The following is a 24,134-nucleotide window of genomic DNA, read 5'->3' as shown; positions in this document are numbered from 1 at the left end:
GCAGTTTGGGACGCTGAGGCAGGTGGATCACTCAAGGTCAGGAGTTCAAGACCAGTCTGGCCAACATAGTGAAGCCCCATCTCTACTAAAAATACAAAAATTGGCCAGGTGTGGTGGTGCATGCCTATAATACCAGCTACTTGGGAGGCTGAGGCACAAGAATTGCTTGAACCTGGGAAGCAGAGATTGCAGTGAGCCAAGATCCCACCACTGCACTCCAGCCTGGGTGACAGAGCAAGACTATCTCAAAAAAAAAAAAAAAAAAAAAGAAATCAAGTTGTGATAAGAAGTGTAAACCTAACCTGAAGACATCTGTATCTACTAAACTATAAGGAACCCACAAGGTCCCTGAGCAGCAATAAGCACAGATGTCAAAGAAGGCAGCCCTCCAAAGACCACTTACAATGTGGTCTTGGAAGACACATTTCTCAGAAAGCAAATCTAGGAGCTCACAGAATAAAAGACAAAAGCATCTCCCTGATCCAAAATCCAGAGAGCAGAACCAGGGTCTAATCAAGACACTTTCTTTACTGCCAGGGTAGGGCGTCCTTGAAACTTCTGTCCAGCAGGAGTCCATCATTGTTATGGACTGGTGTATGCAGTGTATTTCTATTTGCTATGGCCTGAATGTGTGTGTTCCCCCAAAATTCATCTGTTGAAATGTAATCTCCAATGCAATAGTATTAAGAGCTGGGACCTTTAGGAATTGATTAGGTAATGAGAATTAGTGACTTGGGGGTGATTAGGTCATGAGTAGGATTAGTGCCCTTATAAAAGGGACCTGAGGGAGCTCATTTGCTCCTTCTGCCATGTGAGGACATAGCTAGAAGATGTCATCTATGAGGAATGGGCCTCCACCAGGCACCAGTTCTGCTGGCACCTTGATTTTAGACATCTCAGCCCCCAGACTGTAAGTAAAAGCTACCCAGTCTAAGGTATTTTGTTACAGCAGCCCAAACAAAGATGCCATTACAACTGGATAGCAGCTGCCTAGCTAGAGGTTGTACTTCCCAAGTTGCTTTGCTACTAGGTGTGGCTGTTTGAGCGCTCATCCCTGGAATGTCTGTGTCATTTCCACCTGTGGGTATAAGAGGAAATATCTAGCCTAAATGTTTGTTCCTTCTCCCCTTCCTGCTGGCTTGAGTGGCAATAACTAGGAAGCCATATGATGAAGATGGCAGAGCTGCCATCAGCCTAGACCCCTGAGAGACTTTATGCATTAGAACCACCTATCTTCTTGGAATATTCTCCCTGGACTGTGGCAGGAGTGAGGAAATCCTATTTTACTGCATTTCGGTTTTGTGGGGTTTTTTGTTTTTTTTTTTTTGAAACAGAAACTAGTGTTAGCATAATACAATACAAAAAGTCTTTTGGACCAATAACAAGCAGCAAGAGAAACCTGAATGGACCAATAACAAGCAGCAAGACTGAAATGGTAATTTAAAAATTACCAAAAAAAAAAAAAAAATGTCCAGGACCAGAAGGATTCACAGCTGAATTCTATCAGACATTCAAAGAAGAGTTAGTACCAATCCTATTGACACTATTCCACAAGATACAGAAAGAAGGAATCCTCTCTAAATCATTCTAGGAAGCCAGTGTCACCCTAATACCAAAACCAGGAAAGGACATAGGAAAAAAAAAAGAAAACTACAGACCAATATCCCTGATGAACACAGATGCAAAAATCCTTAACAAAATACTAGCTAAATGAATCCAACAGCATATCCAAAAGATAATCCACCACAATCAAGTGGGTTTTATACCAGTGATGCAGGGATGGTTTAACATACGCAAGTCAATAAATGTGATACACCATATAAACAGAATTAAAAACAAAAAGTACATGATCATCTCAATGACACTGAAAAAGCATTCGCAAAATCCAGCATCTCTTCATGATTAAAAACCCTCAGCAAAATAGGCATACAGGGACATCCTTAATGTAATAAAAACCATCTATGACAAACCCACAGTCAACATAATACTGAATGGAGAGAAGTTGAAAGCATTTCCTCTGAGAACTGGAACAAGACAAGGATGCCCACTCTCACCACTTCTGCTCGACATAGTACTGGAAGTCCTAGCCAGAGCAATCAGACAAGAGAAAGAAATAAAGGGCATCCAAATCAGTATAGAGGAAGTCAAACTGTCACTGTTTGCTGATGATATAACTGTATACCTAGAAAACCCTAGAACCCAAAAGACTCCTCCAAAAAGCTCCTAGAACTGATAAATGAATTCAGCAAAGTTTCAGGATACAAAATTAATGTATATAAATCAGCAGCTCTGCTATATAACAACAGAGACCAAGCTGAGAATCAAATCAAGAACTCAACCCCTTTTATAATAATTGTAAAACAAAAACAAAAACTTAGGAATATACCTAACCAAAAAGGTAAAAGACCTCTACAAGGAAAACTACAAAACACTGCTGAAAGAAATCATAGATGTCACAAACAAATGGAAACACATCCCATGCTCATGGATGGGCAGAATCAATATTGTGAAGATAACCATACTGCCAAAAGCAGTCTACAAATTCACTGCAATTCCCATCATCAAAATATTGTCATCATTCTTCACAGAACTAGAAAAAACAATCCTAAAATTCATATGAAATCAAAAAAGAGCCCGTATAGCCAAAGCAAGACTAACCAAAAAGAATAAATCTGGAGGCATCACATTACCTGATTTCAAACTACCCTATAAGACCACAGTCACCAAAACAACATGGTACTGTTATAAAAATAGGCACATAGATCAATGGAACAGAATAGAGTACCCAGAAATAAACCCAAATACTTACAGCCAACTGATCTTCGACAAAGCAAACAAATGCGTAAAGTGGGGAAAGGACACCCTATTCAACAAATGGTGCTGGAATAATTGGCAAGCTATGTGTAGGAGAATGAAACTGGATTCTCATCTCTTACCTTATACAAAAATCAACTCAACATGGATCAAGGACTTAAATCTAAGATCTGAAACTATAAAAATTCTAGAAGATAACATCAGAAAAATCCTTCTAGACATTGACTTAGGCAAAGGCTTCATGACCAAGAACCCAAAAGCAAATGCAACAAAAACAAAGATAAATAGCCGGGACTTAATTAAACTAAAGAGCTTCTGCAGAGCAAAAGGAACAGTAAGAGTGTACAGACAACCCACGGAGTGGGAGAAAATCTTCACGATCTATACATCTGACAAAGGACTAATATCCAGAATCTACAAGACATGAATAGACAATTCTCAAAAGAAGATATACAAATGGCCAACAAACCTGGAAAAAATGCTCAACATCACTAATGATCAGAAAAATGCAAATCAAAACCGCAATGCGATACCAACTTACCCCTGCAAGAATGGCAATAATTAAAAAATAAAAAAATAATAGATGTTGGCGTGGATGGGTGAAAAGGGAACATTTCTACACTGCTGGTGAGAATGTAAACTAGTACAACCACTATGGAAAACTGTGTGGAGATTCCTTAAAGAACCAAAGGTAGAACTACCATTTGATCCAGCAATCCCACTACTGGGTATCTACCCAGAGAAAAAGAAGTCATTATACAAAAAAGACAGTTGCACACATATGTTTATAGCAGCGAAATTCGCAATTGCAAAAACATGGAACCAGCCCAAATGCCCATCAATGAGTGGATAAAAAATCTGTGGGGGGTGTGTGTGTGTGTGTGTGTGATACACACACACATATATTTGCAGCAACCTGGGTGGAATTGGAGACTATTATTCTAAGTGAAGAAACTCAGGAATGGAAAAACAAACATCATGTGTTCTCACCCATAAGCGGGAGCTAAGCTATGAGGATGCAAAGGCATACGAGTGATACAATGGACTTTGGGGACTTGAGAGAAAGGGTGGGAGGGGGTAAGGGATAAAAGACTACAAATTGGGTTCAGTGTATACTGCTCGGCTGATGGGTGCACTGAAATCTCACAAATCACCACTAAAGAGCTTACTCATGTAACCAAATACCACCTGTTCCTCAAAAACCTATGGAAAAAAATTAAAATATCAAAAAAAATAAAGAAAGGAAAGGGGGAGTGTTTCACATGGAAAGTTGAATCTCTCCCCCAACTACAGAAATATACAGGGTGAAAAAATAAGTAAATAAGAAGAGATAGAAAATTGTTATGGCACCAATGAATTCTACCTTGAAAACATATCTGCTTCATTAAAATCTTAAAAAACAAACAACAAAAAATAGTCTTCAGAGAATTGTAGCTGAGTATCCTCTTGATACATTTTTTATAAAATCAATTTTATTAACCTTCACTGAAACATTACATCAAAAAATGTAAACTGAAAACCAGTACCACATGCTATAAAGAGACTGTAACCATGAAAATAATTATGGAATAATATAATGGAAAATAGACAATTTTATTACATCCAAAAGGTACATTCTCTAGTCTGTAAATGACTTTTAACCGGAGGCCTCTCCTCTCTGTTAAAATTGAGCATTAAAAATACTCCAGCACAAAACTGTAGCTTATCTTCTTGAAATTGGAATGAATAAAAGAGAATTGAAAACAAGAATATTTTCTCATCATGTGATTTAAGATTGTTTGCCTGTATCCATTCAGCACCTAAAGCCATCTTGGGGAAGAGCAAAGATGCAACCAGTGAGATAAGTGGCATTGAATGTCTTAAGGGAAATTTCCATTAATATGGCACGATGAAGTACAAGACTGCAGCCTTCCTTTCATGTATCAAATCCCTATCACTTATAAAATAGGACTTTTTAAGGTTGCAAATAATGTTGGAAAATGAGACTAAATACTGCTGGTAGACCAGAAATTATGAGGAACACAAGAATGTCTGGAAGACGGAAAGCAGCAGATGGAGGAAATGAGGCTCAACATGGCTCCCAAAGCGGAATGCCATGACAGTGAAGTCTAAGGGCGCCCAAAGCTCAGTGTTAGTGGATCCTAAAAGCTGGCTGGCTTTCTGAGAAAAGAGCAGCCAGGTGAGTCCATTCATCCTGGGTTTGTACCAGTGCCGGGAGCCCTGGCAACTGCCTTCAGGAAGGTGTACTGACTGAGTGTGGGCACCTGAAACAGAAAGTCAGGGCAGCGCTGAAAACCAGAAACCAGTCCACTGCACTCAACAGAACATCCCTTATTCCCCCTTAACCACAGGAGGCAACCTCATAAGCACTCTCAAATAAAAAATTGTGCACAGAGCCAAGAATCATCAACGTATGAGAAACAACTTCATAAAGTAGACCCTAGATCCCAGCAAATACTCAAGGAGATAAGAATTAAGAGGAGATTTTTTAAAAAGTATAATTAAGGGCCAGGTGTGGTGGCTCACGCCTATAATCCCAGCACTTTGGGAGGCCGAAGTGGATGGATCACGACGTCAGGAGTTCACGACCAGCCTGGTCAACATGGTGAAACCCCGTCTCTACTAAAAATACAAAAATTAGCCAGGTGTGGTGATGGGCACCTGTAATCCCAGTTACTCAGGAGGCTGAGGCAGGAGAATCACTTGAACCTGGGAGGTGGAGGTTGTAGTGAGCCAAGATTGCACCATTGCACTCCAGCCTGGGTGACAAGAGCGAAACTCCATTTCAAATAATAATAATAAGAAGAAGTATAATTAATATTCTCATAAGAATATGAAGGGTCTAGTTACTTGTAAAATTTTTTTTAAATGTAAATTTGAACACTTATCATGGTAGGCAGAGCAGTAGCCTCCCCCAGAGATGTCTGCTTCCTAATCCTCAGAACCTGTGGATATGTTACCTTACACAGCAAAAGGGAATCTGAAGATGTGATTAAGTTACAGATTTTGAGATGGGGAGGTTACCTGGGTTTATGTGGGTAGGTTCAGTATAATCACAACAGTCCTTATAAGGGGGAAGCAGGAGAATCCGAGTTAGAGAAGGAGATCTGACAATGGAGGCAGGGAGATCTGAAGATGTCATGGCACCAGCTGGGAAGCTGGATCAAGGGGCAATGAGGCAAGGAATGCAAGCAGCCTCTAGAAGTCAGGAGAGGCAAGAAAATGGATTTCACCCTATCTGGAATGCGAACACCTTGATTTTAGGATTTCTGACCTCCAGAACTGTAAAATAGATCATACATTGTGCTATTTTAGACCACACAGTTTGTGGTATTTCATGGCAGCATCAATAGAGAACTAATACAATTGGAGTAAGAAATTCAATAGATATGCTAAATAAATAAATGGATCAAGGAATAAAGTAAGAAGGTGAAATGTCCTCAGAGGGCAGAATAGAAAGACAGAAGTACATAGAGCAAGGAGGAAAAGACGAGGCAAAGGAAGGACCAAAAGTTTCAACCTCTAGTAGTTGCTTACAAGGGCAAAAAGAAAGGGAATAGAGAAGGATATTTAAGGCATTAAAAAAAAAAAAAGAAAGAAAGAAAACAACAACAAAAAAACCCGCCTATAATCCTAGCACTTTAGAGGTCGAGGTGGAAGGAATGGTGAGCCCAGGAGTTGGAGACCAGCCTGAGCAACATGACAAAACCCCGTATCTTAAAAAAACAAGCAAACAAACAAAAAAAACCACACACGCTTTCCATGTTTTAAAAAATGCAAGTAATCAGACTAAAAGGGTCAATGAAAATGAGGAATAGGGAAGGGAATGTAGCCCACTTCCCATACTTCTGGATACAATTGCCAGGAGAAATAGACAAATCCATAACTATAATCAGAGATTTTAATACCTTCTGCCACAAAATTAATAGGAAAACATAGACGAAAAAATCAGTAAGAATATGGAAGACCTGAAGAACGCTATTAAATAATTTCACCTAATTGACATTTATAAAACACCCTACCCAGCAAGAATAGAACACACATTCTTCTCAAGTGTACACAGATTATTTACCAAGATGGATCATATTCTGGCCCATCAAGCAAGTCTCAAAAAATTTCAAAGGGTATGATTCATACAAAGTATGTTATTTGATTTTAAAAAAATGGAATCAGGTCGGGCGCGGTGGCTCAAGCCTGTAATCCCAGCACTTTGGGAGGCCGAGACGGGTGGATCACGAGGTCAGGAGATCGAGACCACCCTGACTAACACGGTGAAACCCCGTCTCTACTAAAAAATACAAAACACTAGCCGGGCGAGGTGGCGGGCACCTGTAGTCCCAGCTACTCGGGAGGCTGAGGCAGGAGAATGGCGTAAACCCAGGAGGCGGAGCTTGCAGTGAGCTGAGATCCGGCCACTGCACTCCAGCCTGGGCAACAGAGCGAGACTCTGTCTCAAAAATAAATAAATAAATAAATAAAAATTAAAAAATGGAATCAAATAGAAATCTAAAACCGAAAGAGATCTGAAAAATATCCACATATGTGGAAATGATATATGACACATTTCAAAAGAAACCAAGAGTTAAAGAGGTTATCAAAAGTAAAATTAGAAACAATTGTAAAAACGATGAAAGGGAAAACTCAGCATATCAGAGTGCATGAGATACTACTCAAGTGGTACTTAAGGGGAAATTGAGGGCACTTAACACATCGGAAAAGGCAAAAGGACTCAATGACAACAGAGAAAAATCAATGAGACAGAGAGCTGGGCTCTTTAAGAAGATTAATAAAACTGATAAATCTATAGCTAAAATGATTAAGAAAAGAAAAAGACAAAAATTACCAATTTCAAAAATGATTGAGAGAAGTAAATCACTACAAATTCTCTATATCTTAAAAGGATAATAACGGAATATTACGAACAACTTTATGCAATAAATTTGACAACTTAGATGAAAGGGATAAATTCCTTGAAACACACAAACTTCTAAAGTTCACTCAGGAAGACACGGATAACCTCAATTGCCTTCTATCTATAAAGATGTTGAATTTACAGTTTAAAGCCTTCATGCAGGAAAAAACAAATAAACAAAAAAAAGGAGTAACTTTACAGAGGAAAGCTGACCACTATTGCCTCAGCCAGCTGACCTAGGTCAGTATCAGCAGTGATTAATCTTGTTGATAGGGCATATTGTTTTGTTTAACGTTTCGGTTCAGGTGTACATGCACAGGTTTTTTACATGAGTAAACTGTGTGTCATGGGGATTTGGTGTACGGATTATTTCGATACTCAGGTGATCAGCATAGGACCGGATAGGTAGTTTTTCAATTCTCACCCTCTTCCCACCCTCCACCCTCAAGCAGTCCCCACTGGCTATTATTCCCTTCTTTGTGTCCATGTGTACTCAATGTTTAGCTCCCACTTACAAGTGAGAACATGCAGTATTTGGTTTTCTGTTCCTGAGTTAGTTCACTTGGGATCATGGTCTCCAGTTCCATCCACGTTGCTGCAAAGGACATGATCTCATTCTTTTTTATGACTGTGTAGTGTCCCATGGTGTATATGTTCGTCTTCTTTATCCAGTCTACCACTGATGGGCATTTAGTTTGATTCCATGCCTTTGCTATTGTGAATAGTGCTGAACATACACGTGTATCTGTCTTTATGGTAGAACGATTTATATTCCTTTGGGTATATACACAGTAAGGGGAACGCCGGGTCAAATGATAGTTCTGCTTTAAGTTGTGCGAGAAATTGCCAAACTTCTTTCCACAGTGGCTGAAGTAATCTACATTCCCACCAGCAGTGTATAAGCTGTCTCGTTTCTCTGCAGCCTTGCCAGCATCTATCATTTTTTGACTTTTTAATACCAGCCATTCTGACTAGTGTGAGATGGTAGGTGATGGGAAGAGAATGGCACTTTACCTCTGTGATCTTCTTCCCAGAAACCCACAACTCCAGTCTAACCATGTAAAGATATCAGACAAATCTCAATTGGGGGACATTCTACAAAATATGTAAACAGTACTCCCCAAAACTGTCAAGTTCATTAAAGATAAAGAGAGTCTTAGAAGCTGCCACAGCAAGAGGGGCCAAAGGAGATGTGATGACCAAATGCAATGTGCTATTCTGGATAGGATTCTAGAACAGAAAAAGCACAGTAGGTAAAAATTAAGGAAACGTGAATGAAGTATGGACTTTAGTTAATATAAATATATGTTCATTATTTATAGTAAATGTACCATACTAATAAAATGTTAATATAGAAGAATGGAGGAGTATATGGGAATGCCCTGTGCTATCGTCACAACTTTTCTGTAAGTCTAAAACTATTCTAAAATTTAAAATTAATTTTTAAAAACTTTCCCACAAAGAGTTTATCCTAGGGAAGAAAGGTTGATTTAACTAATAATGTAATTCACCATATTAACAAACTGAAAAAAAAACAAATGATCATCTCAACAGATACCAAAAAAAGGCATCTGACAAAATTCAAAGACTGTTTCTCATTAAAACTCTCTTCAAACTATTTATGACTAGAAGGGAATTCCCTCAATCTGATTTTTAAAATCTATGAAGGCCAGGCCTAGTGGCTCATGCCTGTAATCCCAACACTTTGGAAGGCCAAGGCAGGCGGATAGTTGGAACCCAGAAGTTCATGAGCAGCTTAGGCAACAGGGAGAATCCTCATCTTTACGAAAGATACAAAAATTAGCCAGGCTTGGTGGTGTGTGCCTGTAGTTCCAGCTACACAGGAGGCTAATGTGGGAGGATTTTTTGAGCCCGGCAGGTTGAGGTTACAACAAGCCATGACTGTGCCACTGCACTCCAGCCTGGGCAACGGGGCAAGATGCCGTCTCAAAAAAAAAAAAAAAAAATTATATGAAAAATCTACAGCTAAAATCATCCTTAATTATGAAGTACTGAATGCTTCTCCCTTAAAATCAGAGACAAAGCGAGGATGTCCACTCTAACCCTTTGTACTCAGCATGTTCTAGCAAGTGAAAAAAGGCAAGAAAAACAAAGGTATGCAGATATCAAGTAAAACTGTCTTCATTTACAGAGGACGTGAACATCTATGTAGAAAAACTATGAAATTTATTAAAAAACTACTAGACCTAAGATGTAAATTTAGCAACATGGCAGGATGCAAGATCAATATACAAAAATCAGTGGAATATTATGAATGCTAGAAACAAAAATTCAGAAATGGAAATTTTATTAAAATGCTATTTACAATTGCATAAAGATATAAAATACTTAGAGATTGATGCAAAAATTTAAAAGACCTGTATATATTCTAAAAATAGTGAAACACTGCTGAGAGAAATTCAAGAAGACCTAAATAAATGGGAAATAAAATAGATTGTGTTCAAGACTGGAACACTCAATATTGTTTTTTTGTTTTTGTTTTTGTTTTTTTGAGATAGAGTCTCGCTCTGTCATCCAGGCTAGAGTGTGGTGGTGCAATCTTGGCTCACCGCAAGCTCTGCCTCCCAGATTCACCCCATTTTCCTGCCTCAGCCTCCAGAGTAGCTGGGACTACAGGCACCTGCCACCATGCCTGGCTAATTTTTTGTATTTTTAGTAGAGACGGGGATTCACCATGTTAGCCAGGATGGTCTCGATCTCCTGACCTTGTGATCCGCCCGCCTCAGCCTCCCAAAGTGCTGGGATTACAGGCGTGAGCCACCGCGCCCGGCCTGAAACACTCAATATTGTTAAGCTATCAATACCTCTTAAATTGATTTACAGATTCACCCAATCCAAATAAAAATCTGAGCAGGATTTTTTTGAAACATTGAAAATTTGATCTCTAAAACTCACATGAAAATGCAAAGTAACTAGAATAGTCAAACGATTTTTAAAATGAAGACCAAAGTTAGAGGACTAACAGAACCTGACCTCAAAACCTACAAAGCTACAGTCATCAAGACAACAGCAATTGTATAAGAATAGAAATGCAATGATAGTATACTATGTGATACTGCTGTGAATATTATTTCTGTGCTCATGACATTGTAAACAAGTGTTAGAGGATAGAAAAACGGAAGTTTTGGATGAGGCCCCAGAACTGTTTTTGTTTGTTTCTTTGTTTTAACTGATATGCAGAAGACAACTTATGCAGGATTTGGAAACAAACGAAAACAGAAGAGATGAGGGAAGCCAATTTTGTAACTTTCAATCCCAGCCTACATCTATGGCATAAACAGGTCAGAAGATGGACATTAAAAAGGATTTTTAGAAAAATGTTTGGAGAGAGTGTGGAGGAGGCAGGATGTGTTGTGACCTTTTCATTTCACACCAAATCAAGAGAGAAGGACTTTTAAAAGATTCTTCAGGGAGCTTAAAATACATTCTCTGGGGACTTAAGAATAGAAGGGGTAGATGGGGAAAGAGAAAAAGCCAAAGACAACCTCTTTCCTGACACCAGTGTTCCCACTGCAACAGGCCAGAGCTTGGGGAGGAGTGAAAGCCAAACTTTAAATCAACATGATAGCTTTGACTGTGACATGGGTCTTAGCATTTTGACTACTGCACGAGCCTGCACTTACACACTCAAGTGACTGGAGAACTTATGTGACCCAAGAGTGGTCAGAGAAGCCATGGAGACTGCTCACATTTTCATCCAGAAGCAGGCAATTCAAAATAAGAGCAGGGAAAAAGGGGAGGAGGGCATTTTAAGAGTCCCACATGATGGAAGTGATGGTTATACAATGAATATTTATTTAACAATAACAGTGATTATAAGTAAATTGGAAGGGTGAAAGGAGGGAGAAGTCTATGGAAGACCAAGGGTTACGAAGCTAAGCCTTTATCTTCCATATCAGGAAATCAATACATTTATCCAAAACTGAAAAATCAAGAAATTGTAAAAAACAAGCATCATGAAGTTAAGTACCAAATAAATATGTAAAAGAGTTGAAAGTGTTTCCTCTGAGAGCAGAAAATAAGCACTGGGAAAGGAGTTGAAAGGGAAACTACCATTTCTCACGAAAAAGCTTGCACCATGTTTTTTTTAAAAATGTATACACATATGATAATTTATAGTTTTACTAATGAGAAAATTCATGGGGCCTGCCCATGTTTTCACACAGAGGTAGAGGTAACTACATTTGCATTTTTAAAACCACATACGCATATTACCATTTTCTTTTTAAACTACATATACGTATTACTCTGATAATTTTTGTTTTTAAATGGAAAAAAAAAAAACAACAAAAACCTTTAAGGATAGCAATAGGGATGGAAGAAAATTCACACTGTGCAGCTTATATGAGCAATGTGTGTTTGAAAGGGCAATTAGACACCCCTAGGCAAAATAAATGAATCTCAACTTAAGTCTCACATTTATACAAAAATTAACACAAACTGGATCACAGACTTAAGAAAAAACACAGGAGAGGCCGGGCATGGTAGCTCAACAACTGTAATCCCAGCACTTTGGGAGGCTGAGGCAGCCAGATCATTTGAGGTCAGGAGTTCGAGACCAGCCCAGCCAACACAGCAAAACCCCATCTCTACTAAAAATACAAAAATTAGCTGGGCATTGTGGTGTGCGTCTGTAGTCCCAGCTACTCGCGAGGCTGAGGCAGGAGAATCGCTTGAACCTGGGAGGCGGAGGTTGCAGTGAGCTGAGATTGCGCCACTCTACTCCAGCCTGGGCTACAGAGTGAGACACCGTCTCAAAAAAAAAAAAAGGAAAGAAAATAGAAGAAAATCTTTAGTATTTAGGGTTAGGCAAAGAATTCCTAGACTTCACACAATCTATAAAAGTAAAAATGAATACACTGGACTTCATAAGAATTAAAAATTTTGATCTGTGAAAGACCCTGTTAAAAGGATAAAAAGATAAGCTACAGAGAGAATATATTTGCAAATCACATATATAGAAAGAACTTGTATTTAGAATAAATCAAGCATTCTCAAGACTCAACAGTAAAAATGTAAACAATCCAATTAGAAAATGGACAAAAGACATGAAGAAACATTTCACCAAAGAGGATACACAGATGGCAAATAAACACATGAAAAGATATTCAACATCATTAGTCACTAAGGAAATGCAAATTAAACCCACAGTAAGATTCACTACACACCTATCAAAGTGGCTAAAATAAAAAATAGTGACAACACCAAATGCTGGCAGAGATGTGGAGAAACTGGATCACTAATGCATTGCTGGTGGGGATGTGAAACAGTAGCACAACTCTGAAAGATAGTTTGGGAATTTCTTTTCATTTACAAAAATAAATCCTCATGATAAAGATCTAAATATTAAGAAAAGATTATTCAAAGTAGTAGAAAACTATAGAAGAGTAACTCCAGGGATAGGAAGACTTTTCACAACAGGGCACAAAATGTAAAAGTCGTAAGCAAAAGACAGATACATTTGACTACATCAAAATAAAAGCTTCTGTATACTGGAAGAAAAACTAAACAAAGCAAACAACAGCAAAAGTAACAAAGAGACAAGGCACTCCATAAGCAAAGTTTAAAGATAAATGACAAACTGGGAAAAAAATTATTAATATCCCCATATGGAAAGAACTTGTATAAAACAACAAGACAAAGCAAACTACCCCCAAAAAACACAAATAAATGACATAAACAGACAATTCAGACACAAGGAAATACAAATTAAAATACAGAAAAGAAGGTTCACCCTCACTAATAATCATGGCAATGCAAATTAAGACGGGATACCATTTTTTTCTCATGAGTGCTTGGCAGAAATGGAAGTCTACTGGCATGGGTGTGGAGAAGCAGGTGTTCATGCTTTAATAGTAGCGTAGCCAGCACAGTGGATAACTGGAAAAAACCTTAATGTCCACTAATAGGGAAATGGTATAATAGAAAACTATGAAGCTGTTAAAACAGTGGGATAGATCTATATGCATGATATGGAAATAACTCCAAGAAACAGTGATACATTTTAAAAAGAAAACTGCCGAACAATATGCCTAGTATAATCTCGCATTTAAAAAACAGCAACAAGGCTGGGTACAGTGGCTCATACCTGTAATCCCAGCACTTCAGAAGGCTGAGGCGGAAGGATTGCTTGAGCCCAGGAGTTGCAGACCAGCCTGGGCAACAAAGTGAGACCTTGTCTCTACAAAAAAGAAAAAAATTAGCCTGGCAGGGTCACATATGCCTGTAGCTCCAGCTACATGGGAGGCTGAGGCAGGAGGATTACCTGAGCAGGAGGTTAAGGCTGCACTGAGCCATGTTCATGCCATTGCACTACAGCCTGGTGACCTTGTCTCAAAAAAGAAAAGAATAAAAAACAGAAAAAAATCCAAAACACTGTATTTATGTGTATATCTATGTACATCAATAGATATGACAATAGTTATACCAAATTTTTAACAGTGGCTACATCTGGGAAGTGAACTGGGATAGTGTGGGTAATCACAAGAGACTATAGAATGACTTACACCATTAAATCTTTTTTCTGTGTGACTATTTTACCAATTTTTTTGTTTGATTATTTTACTAAAAGACACATTTGCGTCACTTGTTTAATAAAAAGTAATGATGCAGCACTTAAGATAGTATCTAGCATATAACAGTTGCTCAAAAATGCTAATTTCAACTTAAAAATAAATTAAGAAAATATTTTCAAAGAGTTAAAAAAATAAAGGATGATGTAGCAATAATGGTTCTATGGCCAAGGTTCTAAATGCCACATTATGTAAGTGATAGAATTTTTCCCCAGGGAACAGAAAAAAAGGGGCACTTTTAGGGGAAAAGGGAACTTACCAAACAACCAAAGAAAGATATCCAGGGTCTGTGTGTATTCACCGACCCAGAAACAAGCGTAAGTAAGTGTTTCTAGAAGTGCTTTACTAAAGGCACACTTAGCATATTAGAATGGTAAACTTACCTGTCGTCTTCACTACAGAGGTGGTGGAAACCCCATTGAGCTCACTAGCACTCCTTTTCACAGGCCTTGGCTTGTATTCTCGTCTGGGGACACTGGATGCAGCTGATATTCTGTAACACACATCATAAGATGAGCCAGACATCTGATGTTTAAAGCTTTCCAAACACACATTCTCTCTGCCTTGTTGAGTATAGGAACTTAGGTTACAGCCAGTGGTCATGAAAGGGATGATTTTTACAAACTGACTCTTGAGTAGCCGAAAGTGATGGAGGTGATATCACAAATGTAGCTTTTCAACTCTCTATTTGAGCTTGTGAGTGAAATTCATCTTGAAGAAGACTAATTGGGCCAGGCATGGTGGCTCATGCTTGTAATCCCAGCACTTTGGGAGGCCAAGGCAGGCAGATCACCTGAGGTCAGGAGTTCAAGACCAGTCTGGCCAACATGGCGAAACCCCATCTCTACTAAAAATACAAAAATTAGCCTGGCGCCTGTAATCCCAGCTACTCCGGAGCCTTAGGCAGGAGAATCTCTTGAACCCGGAAGGCAGAGGTTGCAGTGAGCGGAGGTTGCAGTGAGTTGAGATCGCACCACAGAACTCCAGCCTGAGCAACAGAGCACGACTTCATCTCAAAAAAAAAGACTAATTTTCTTCATCAAGTCTCTGAGGCATCCAGCAAGTTCCTGGGACGCGGCCAGCATCCAGTGATGGGAGCTGCCTTCTCCCTCACTCTACTCTTATAGATTACAATAGAATTATGAAAATACACTCCTGTGAGTAATAGGTAAACTATCTGCCTGCAGAAGTGGATGTTTCAGGGACTTAACACATCTTTGTCTTCCCTGTGTAACTATGTCATTGATCTACGTAAAAATCCCTCGAAATTTATGCATTACCATAATCCTGTGTAAAACAATTTTCTGTTATCAAATCTAGTTTAAAAACAGGGTATTTTTAACCCAATATTCTAATAAGTAGGGTTGCCATGCAAACGGGGATACGATATTACTAATTTTCAGAAAAGTATAGACTACATCTATTATTAAAGTCACAAGGAACACAGAAACCTTTCTTTGATTGTTAAGAAAATATTTTTGACTCTTTCAATACCTGTCAATATTATGAACACAGCCTGAAATTTGTCAATATTTTGACTCTTTCAATACCAGTCAATAATATGAACATAGCCTGAAATTCATATTGGTGAAGTGAAAACATTATCTTTTTTTAAAAAACAGATATTTACATATTTTCCATAGAGCATCTCACTTTTTTCCATAGCTCTGGATGTTTTCCAACTCTTTGTGAATGGAGAGCTAAACTCTCATCAAATCAGCAGTGAAGCCAGGGTAGTTCTGTAGGAGTTGATGTCCCAGGTGGGAGAGCAACTTTGGTTAGTTGCCCTAAACACAGGTCACCAAAAAAGGGATTTAATGAAAAGAAAAAGGAGAAAAGCTGCCAGGTCTCTTTTCCCAGTTTTACCCTATTGGCCAAAGCCAGTACTTATTATCTCAGTCCCATCCCACATCCAACCATGAAAGCCAGTGAAAGAAAATTCAGAACAGAATGAGGTGGGGGAAAGGGGAGATGGAGAGATGGAGAGACAGACACATGGATTTCAATAGATGTTACCTCCACAGCCCTTGGCTTGTAAGAAACGTGGAGGCGCTTACCGCATCTGTAGCTTGCTCTGCAGCTCCTGCAGAATCTCTGTGGACTGTTTGTGATAGTCTAATGCTGCCTCTATGAACACGGCCAACTGGCTGACTTGTTCTACCTGCAGCAGAAGTGGAAAATTACTCCATGGAGGCCAGAACCTGTGTAATGTCCAGAAAGAGAGGAGACCAGCAACAAAGACCCAGCTTTGCAGGGAAGGCCAGCGTCTGCCTCGGCTCTGGTCCATTTCATTTAATTTCATCTAGGAGCTCTGTATAATAATCATATAGGTCATGGTATGGAGCTATAAATGCTGGAAAAACATGTTCAAAATTATTTGTGATTATGAATTTGATTTAACTCAATAAAATGCCTGTTTTTCCAATTAGATGATGATTTTTCTCAGGAGATTTTCTTTGCTATAAAGCTCATGGATCTGAAAACAGAGAGATAAAGCTCTTCCAGTTATAAATGAAGCCAACATTTAGCAAAGGAACTGCCTACTTAGTCAAGTGTCTCTACACGCACTTTCTAGCTAAGCCAAATCAAGACATTAAGTAAATTAAACAGTTAAGAACTGTAAATGAAACAGATAAGAAAGGGGGCTGGGAGCAATATGTGAATGGGGGTGAAGATTTCCCTGTCCCCTATACCCTTTTTGTTGCTATCCACTCAACATATTTTCCCTGAAACATAGAGCTAAAGGGAATGAACTATAAAGACACTGGCATCTCTGTTTCCCACAAATCAAGACATTCATGAAATTAATGACTAACTTACAATGAATTTTTTAAAGCTGTGTCTTATAATAAAAACCTGGATGATATGGGGCTGTATAATTTGAGGAAGAGCAATCTGAGGAAGGCCTGAGAGCTTTTCTGCTCCCCCACGTGTCTGACGGGCCGCTACAGGAAAGAGATTAAGCTTATTTCTGGAAGCCCCAGAGGCAAGCCCCAGAGGGTTGAGGTGATGGGCCTCTCCCAGCAAGAATCCAATCAACTACAGAGCTGGACAAAGACACAAATCAAAATCAATCCTACACTTCGCAGGTTTCCCCAAAGCCTATGCATCATTTCCATACTTCATTTTCTACTCAGCTTTAGGGCAAAGTCAGCCTGCTGATTCATTCACACAATCTCACCCTGCCTAACCAATCATGGACTTGTCAGCCTTCAAAGATCCAAGCTACTTTCATTTGTAGTTGCAAATCATTCTTTAGTTGCCTGTACTTAAATTTTTCTTACCCACTTATGCTATTTTAAACACGGGCTCAATATGCATGTAAGGTATACATGGAACTCCATGTGTGCCAAGCTGCGATCAGCATCCGAACAATGAAATCCTGTCGAGTTTCATTTACTTTACTATGCTCTGTGGCTGGAAAAGCAACAAGCCTAGCCTTAAATTTCCAAAAACCCAATAAACAAAACAAAGACAGCCTGGCCCCTACCAAATCCTAAGGATTTCTTAAATTTCACGTCTTTGGCTTTTACACATACTTTTAAATAAGTCCAGGGCCATGGCCTAGCACAATCAGAGTAGAATTTATTATAGAAACAATTTTTCTTCCTTACAGTGCTAGAGTGGTGTGCTTGGTAAAATCTATGCCATGCCTCTCTGCCTTTAGTAAAATTTATTTGTCCTGTCTTATTACCCACTTTATAAAATGCTTGTATTTTATAATTTTTAAAGAAATTGTGAAAGATAACTAAATGAGTATTTCTTGAAACATATTTGGGGTTGGGGAACGGGAAGGGGGCAAAGGGATTACGAGCTATCCTCTCTGTCGTGGCTAAAACACAAGGTGATATAATCTAGAGATGCATTCGTAACTGCTCATTGGGTGGCTGACTCTGGGAAGGAAATGAATCCTGAAAGCCCTTAAACCTTGGGAAATAATGGCAGCACTGCCCAATGCCTGCACCTAGTAGGTGCTCAGTACAAGTCCTGAAGGGGTGGCTACTAGGCTGTAAGTCTCTTGTTGACCAGGTGTGCTACGAGTAGATTATTTTCCTCCTTGAAAAAAATGGAAGCTTCCAACTGTCCCCCAGATCATGAGCATTGAGATGTGTGCTGTGGACCACGGGGACCAACACAGGTGGACTGAGCTTCCCAAACAACGATTAGAAATAAATACCTAGACAGGCAGAACCGAGATAAAGCAACAAACTCAGGCCTAGCAAGAGCCAAAACCTGACCAAAAGGTAAAACATTTCTGCCATTGTTGGAATTTTATCAGTCCATCTGTTGAATCAGAGAAAGTCACCTGGGATGGGAAGAAAGGCTTAATTCCACTTCTAGGTTGACACCTGGGCTGACACTTTGCTGGTGCCATCTATTCAGAGCAAAGTGTGACCTCACCCATGAAAATGTTCACATAATATATGCCGAGGAACTGGATTTCCAGAGAATCCACTCCCTTTTCTGAAAGTGAAGCACTCTAGCTCCTACAGATGGGCTCACACTCAGCTGATGTTTGAAGTGAGAAACTCATAATGCAAGCAGACTTCCACGTAGGTTAAAGGTCAAGGAGGCACAGGCCTTGGTGGCTGACATATGTGTGAAGTGAGGGCTGTGAAGCTACCTGGGAGATGCACAGGACCGTAAAACCAGAGGGGGCCTGAGGTAGACAGAATCACGGAGCCTGAAAAGATGTCCAAATCTTCATTCCCCAAACCTGCAAATATGTTACTTCACATAGCAAAAGGGACTTTGCAGTTATGATTGAGTTAAGGATCTTAACATGAGATTATTTTGGAATGTCTGAATGGCTCAACGTAATCATGAGGTCCTTTAAGAGGGAGACAGGAGTGCCAAGGTCAGAGAAGATGTGCCAATGGAAGCAGAGGTCAGAATGAGGTATGTGAAGATGCTGTGCCACTGGCTGTGAAGAGGGAGGAAGCGAAGAATGAGCCAAGAAATGCAGGTGGCCTGTAGAAGCTGGAAAAGGCAAAGAAGCAGCTTCTTCCTCCAGAGCCTCCACAACAAATGTGGCCCTACCCCCACCTTTATTTTAGGACTCTAGGCTGGAAGGCAATAAATGTGTGCTGCTTTAAGCTACAGTTTGTGGTCATTTGTTATGGCCCCAACAGGAAACTGATACAGAGCTATTTTAGCCCATCCTCAAACTACGCAAAAACCTAACAATGAGATTAGTGCTGCCCAGGGTCCCCCATTCATGGTGATGGGAGTTGTTGCCTGGAGACACATAGGAACCAAACTCAGGGGGTAATGGACCCATCGTGACTGGGCCTGGGGACTTCGCTGTTGGCTTGGCTGTATCCCAGGGCTTCTCACTCTCTTCTGAGGGATAACCCCAAAACAGGAATTAACTCAATTTACCTCCCATGGCAGACTACACACAATGTACAATCCACAAGTGACATACATGTGTCCTCTGTGGATACATTTCATTCCAAACCTCTCTTTAGCTGGAAACTAATGGATAATTAGCAGCATATATGGCCGTTGGGAGTACTTTAGTCCTGAGGATGGAAACAGAGAATAGATGTCCCCAACTACAGTGGACTAAGGATACTAAAAGTTTCTAGGAGTTGTGGAAACCTCAGGGACACTTGCATAAGATCTGAGCCATTAGCCTGGCCTTGAGGGCCAACTGCAAAGGGCTTAGGCTGTACCCAAAGGAAGAATGGCTCAAAGGACTGCATACTGTAACAAAGACTGTCTTAGGTCAACTCTGCAAGAGGACTATGGAAACTGGGGTGGCCAGAAGGAGCAGGGCTGAGAACTCTCCTCCTCTGACCCTTTAGCAATCACTTACCAGGGGACTTGGTGAGCAGCCGGGTGAGTAAGCAGAGAGTAGCACACCCTGAAGCTCATGGCGAGGACAGAGAGAGAACTGTGCTGTGAGCAGCTGGTGCCTGTCCAGACGCCTGGGGTCTGCAAGTGTGCTTGGCAAGCATGAATAAAGAAGTATACATCTTCAAAAGACAACAAGTCCTTCTCTTTAACAACTGAAAAGGCACATTTCCCATACAGGTCATCTTCAATTTACAGTTTAATAATACCAGTAATTTCTTGCTGTATCATGTCAAAGACCTCCATTCTCTGTGGATTCCTCAGAGAAGCTATGGAAAATTTCTCATGAATTTTGCAGTCTGGTTATAAACAGATGCATTTTCCAATGGGGCAAAAGCCTTTATTCAGAGTTTCTGAGAAAGTTTGAATAAGGCAATTAAATTAATAACATGGATAATAATCCCTTACACTTTTATTCTCCACTTTATCCTTTTAAAGAATTTCTCAAATGCAGTTGTTAATTTGCCTGATACCAGTCAGGTGAAATGATTTTCCCAGAGGCTTAGCAGAAGCAAAACTGGAAACAGAATTCAGGTATCTCACTCCTTGCTGGATATGCTTTCTATGAGTTCAGTACCTCCTAATGTATCTTATTCCACACATTACAGTCTCTGAAACATTAGTAATAATATAATAATGTGACAGAATTCTGTGGTCAAATAAGTTTGGTAAACTGCCAACTGTATTTTCTCTTAGGAATTAATCTTTCTTACTATCAAATAAAGACTCCGAAAAGTCTTGTGATAAAGAAACTCTGTTTAGTTTTATTTAACCCAGGGTTTCCCAAATGTGTTTGATGACAGAGACATTATTAATGCAAAACACACTAACATCCCATGGGATGGATTTTGGAAAATGCTACCCTAGACCAGTGGAAAGACCCCAGGAATCTGGAATCTAGTAATTCCATGGGTCTAAACCCATGGATGGAGGGAGGGTCCTGTAGCTGGGGAATGTATACCAAGAGAGCCAGGACTGCAGGTGCCTTTACTCACTGGACTGAAATAAGCATCTTCTATGGAATAATCTCTGATTTCTGCTAATGTCAAAGACCTACATTTGCTAATGGTAAGTTGTGAGGAATAAACTTCTCTGCAAAGACAGAAGAGGTGATAGTATATTAACAAACCTATGGGTGATATACTGTTCCCAAGACGGCAATGAAGGCTGGTAACCAGTCTGCTGACTTTCCCACACTTTTCTCCAAGACGGGGGCTGCCCTGGGTACCTCTCAGGACCCTGCCAGGCCCAACTTGGCCTGGCGAGAAATTAGTCATGGGACTGCCCCTCCTGGATCCCTGGAAAGTTGGAGAACTAAAACACCTCCTGGCTTGCATCACTGCCTATAGAATAATGATGCTGTTCAGCCTCAGGCAAAATGTGAAGAAATGCTCCATGTCTCCAATCCAGCTGCCACTCACAACACAACCAAAGGCTACAGTGTGGGGCCAAAGGAGACTCTTCTTCATTCTCCCATTCCCAGTTCTGCCAAAAATAGATAAGAAAATAGATACAACTTCTGCTTAGGAATGTTAGAGTGAGCACATCATATCTCTCCACCTCCCCTTCCTTTGGTGATTCATCTAACTGGTGAGATTGCAGGAGTGGCACCCACTTGGCCCTAATAATCAGGGTATCTGGACACTGCAAGGAAAGGCAGTAGGGGCCTGGCTGTGGGCTCCGGATTTCTCAAGAAAGTGGGTTTGTGAAGTGGCCACAAGATCGTGTGTCATTTGGCTTTGTGGTCTCTGCACCCGCTCTCCCTGCAGGGGCTCCAAGGTCTAGACTTCAGGCCAGGAATAGCTCACTGGACTTCTACTGTGGGCCCAGGCCCAAGCTGCCCCTTCCAACATGGCTTTCTAGAGAGCCCTGCTCTCTGAGCAAGGGGCTGGCATGTGATCCCATGTGGCTCCCCCGGTTTGTTTCTCAGTTGGGAGAATGCAGAGGTGAGGACAGATGAAAGACCACACCCTGGAAATTCCTGCAAATGGCCTGTTGGCCAGAAAACCCTAGGAAGTATTACATCTGGAGACCCAGGAAAGACCAAGTCTGTTAACTCCAGTCAGGGTTCTCCTCACATCAGACAGAGCTTTGGCAAACAGTTTCTTTTGAGGCATTCCCCAGTGAAGCTTTTATTGTGTCTAAGGCAGGACTAAGAGACATGAGGGCTAGAGAAGGCACCAGCTCTTCCCCCAGGGTGAGATTTCGGTCTTTGAATGGTCAGTGCCAAACAGAGATGGGCAGGTAGCACCAGAGCACCAAGCACACCCATCTCAGAGGATTTCCCTTCATTCGCTTTTCTCTGCTTATTCACTTTCTCTTTGGAGTGAATGCTTCTAAGTCCTCTCACCAGGCCCTCCTCCTCCTCCTCCTCCTCCTCTCATGGATGAGGCTGGGGATGCTCCCTAGTTAGTAGGATGGGCTGCTCTGCCTCAGTCACTGGCTCTGCAGGGTTGCGGCCAGCAAGGCTCCCACTCACCCAGCTTCAGCGTCTCAGGCTGTGTCTAGGTGGTGAGACAGGCTGGCTCTCCCCTAGAGCTGGCTGTCATCCACCGAAGAAGGTGCAAGGAGGAGAAAGTGTCATCGGGACTTTACGTCTAGGCCATGTCCTTCAGCAAAGTTGACCAGGAGGTCTGTATTTTACAACTTTCAAGTGTTCTCATCAGTTAAAGAGATGTCCCTTGATTCCAATCTGGCTTTTTTGTCACTTCCTCCATTGGTCAGAATCCAAAGGGTGAATGGCTGGGACTGATATCCCCACGGATATCTGATACTGTGATATCCCCACAGTAACAGAAGCATGTTCTACTTGTGTCTGGAGGAAGTGTCAGGGCCTCCGCTGCCTGCCACCAGGATTCCCTCGCAGCCACTTATTTGACAGTTTGTGCACCTTGTCTCCAGCAGGTACTAGATCAGGTGGAAACACTGTCCAATCCATCAGGCAGCAGCACCCAAAGACCCATTGTGTTTGACATGGTGATTAGAACAGGTCCCAGCCATCTTTAGTTTCTGCCAGGAAATCCAGCCCTCCCCCGCCACCCTGAAGCACAGCTCCTCATGCAGGACTTCCCCACCAGGAAAGGAAGCAACATGGCAACAAGAGGTTGAGTGACCAAGTTTGGACGTGCGGGTGGTGACTCAGAGGGAGCAGGAAGCCAGAGTCCCATGGGCTGCAGAGCCACCAGCTCTGGCCTGGTTGTTGGAGATGGATCAAACGCAGGGCCAAGGATTCAAGTACGCCCCATCCACCATGTATTGGCATTTTGTCTTTCTCCCAGCAAGTCACATTCTCTGTTTATCCCCAAGCACCAGGCAGTATTGGCATTTGCATGTCAGGTCCAAGGAGTGACCCGGAGGAGATTTTTCTCTACCTTGCCTGGTCAACAGGAGAGGACGGTCAGACCACCTGGCTATGGCACAGACACACTGACATGGGAAAGGCTGAGGTGGTGCCCTCTGATCTAATGTTGTTTACCCCAAGAAGAGAGTAAGATGGGCTTCTGAAGTCTACACAATCACTTCTGAGTCTCCTCAGCTATAAATCTGGGTAGGGGAAAAGGTAAATGCAAGGGCGCCATGACAGGGACCATCAGCAGCACCCCTTTAGCCTCTTTATCATGGGGTGTCAGTGAATGGTAGCTCTTGTCATTGTCATCATCATTATCACCATCGCTATCACCACCATTACCGCAAGAACCAGCAGCCAGGGCACCCCTAGTAGCCACCGCAGCTACAGACAGCAGGAGGGAGGGAGAAGGGAGGAAGGAAAGAGCCTAGTTTCCAGGCAGCCTGGGCGGTCCCTCTCCATTTCATAACACTGGTCTCCTCCCACCTCAATGGCAGAAGTAGAAGCCAGAAAACCCCTCCTTGTGAAGGTGAAGACCCCAGTATCCAGGCTGAGGGAGCAGCCCCGACTCCCCAGAGCTGAACAGGGGAAACCTCCACTCACCCGCAGG

General features: G+C 41.1%; 1 protein-coding gene across 3 annotated transcripts in view; it reads right to left on the bottom strand.

Annotated features, from left to right (window-relative positions):
• SH3GL3 (SH3 domain containing GRB2 like 3, endophilin A3) overlaps nucleotides 1-24,134 on the bottom strand; it is a 168,095-nt gene that overhangs the window by 15,160 nt on the left and 128,801 nt on the right. For all 3 annotated transcript variants that reach the window (XR_005236873.2, XM_007990210.3, XM_037987804.2), the window contains exons 7-8: nucleotides 16,377-16,480; nucleotides 14,703-14,812 (exon numbers count right to left, since the gene is read on the bottom strand). Coding sequence is in view for 2 of the 3 variants with exons in the window: in XM_007990210.3 (XP_007988401.1) it covers nucleotides 14,703-14,812; nucleotides 16,377-16,480 (214 nt within the window). In the remaining variant the exon portion in view is untranslated. The remainder of the gene's footprint in view (nucleotides 1-14,702; nucleotides 14,813-16,376; nucleotides 16,481-24,134) is intronic.

This window comes from Chlorocebus sabaeus, chromosome 29 (genome assembly GCF_047675955.1).
Source record: "Chlorocebus sabaeus isolate Y175 chromosome 29, mChlSab1.0.hap1, whole genome shotgun sequence".
NCBI classification, from domain to species: Eukaryota; Metazoa; Chordata; class Mammalia; order Primates; family Cercopithecidae; genus Chlorocebus; species Chlorocebus sabaeus.
Note: the sequence above shows the minus strand (reverse complement) of the source record. Positions and strands in the feature narration are given on the sequence as shown.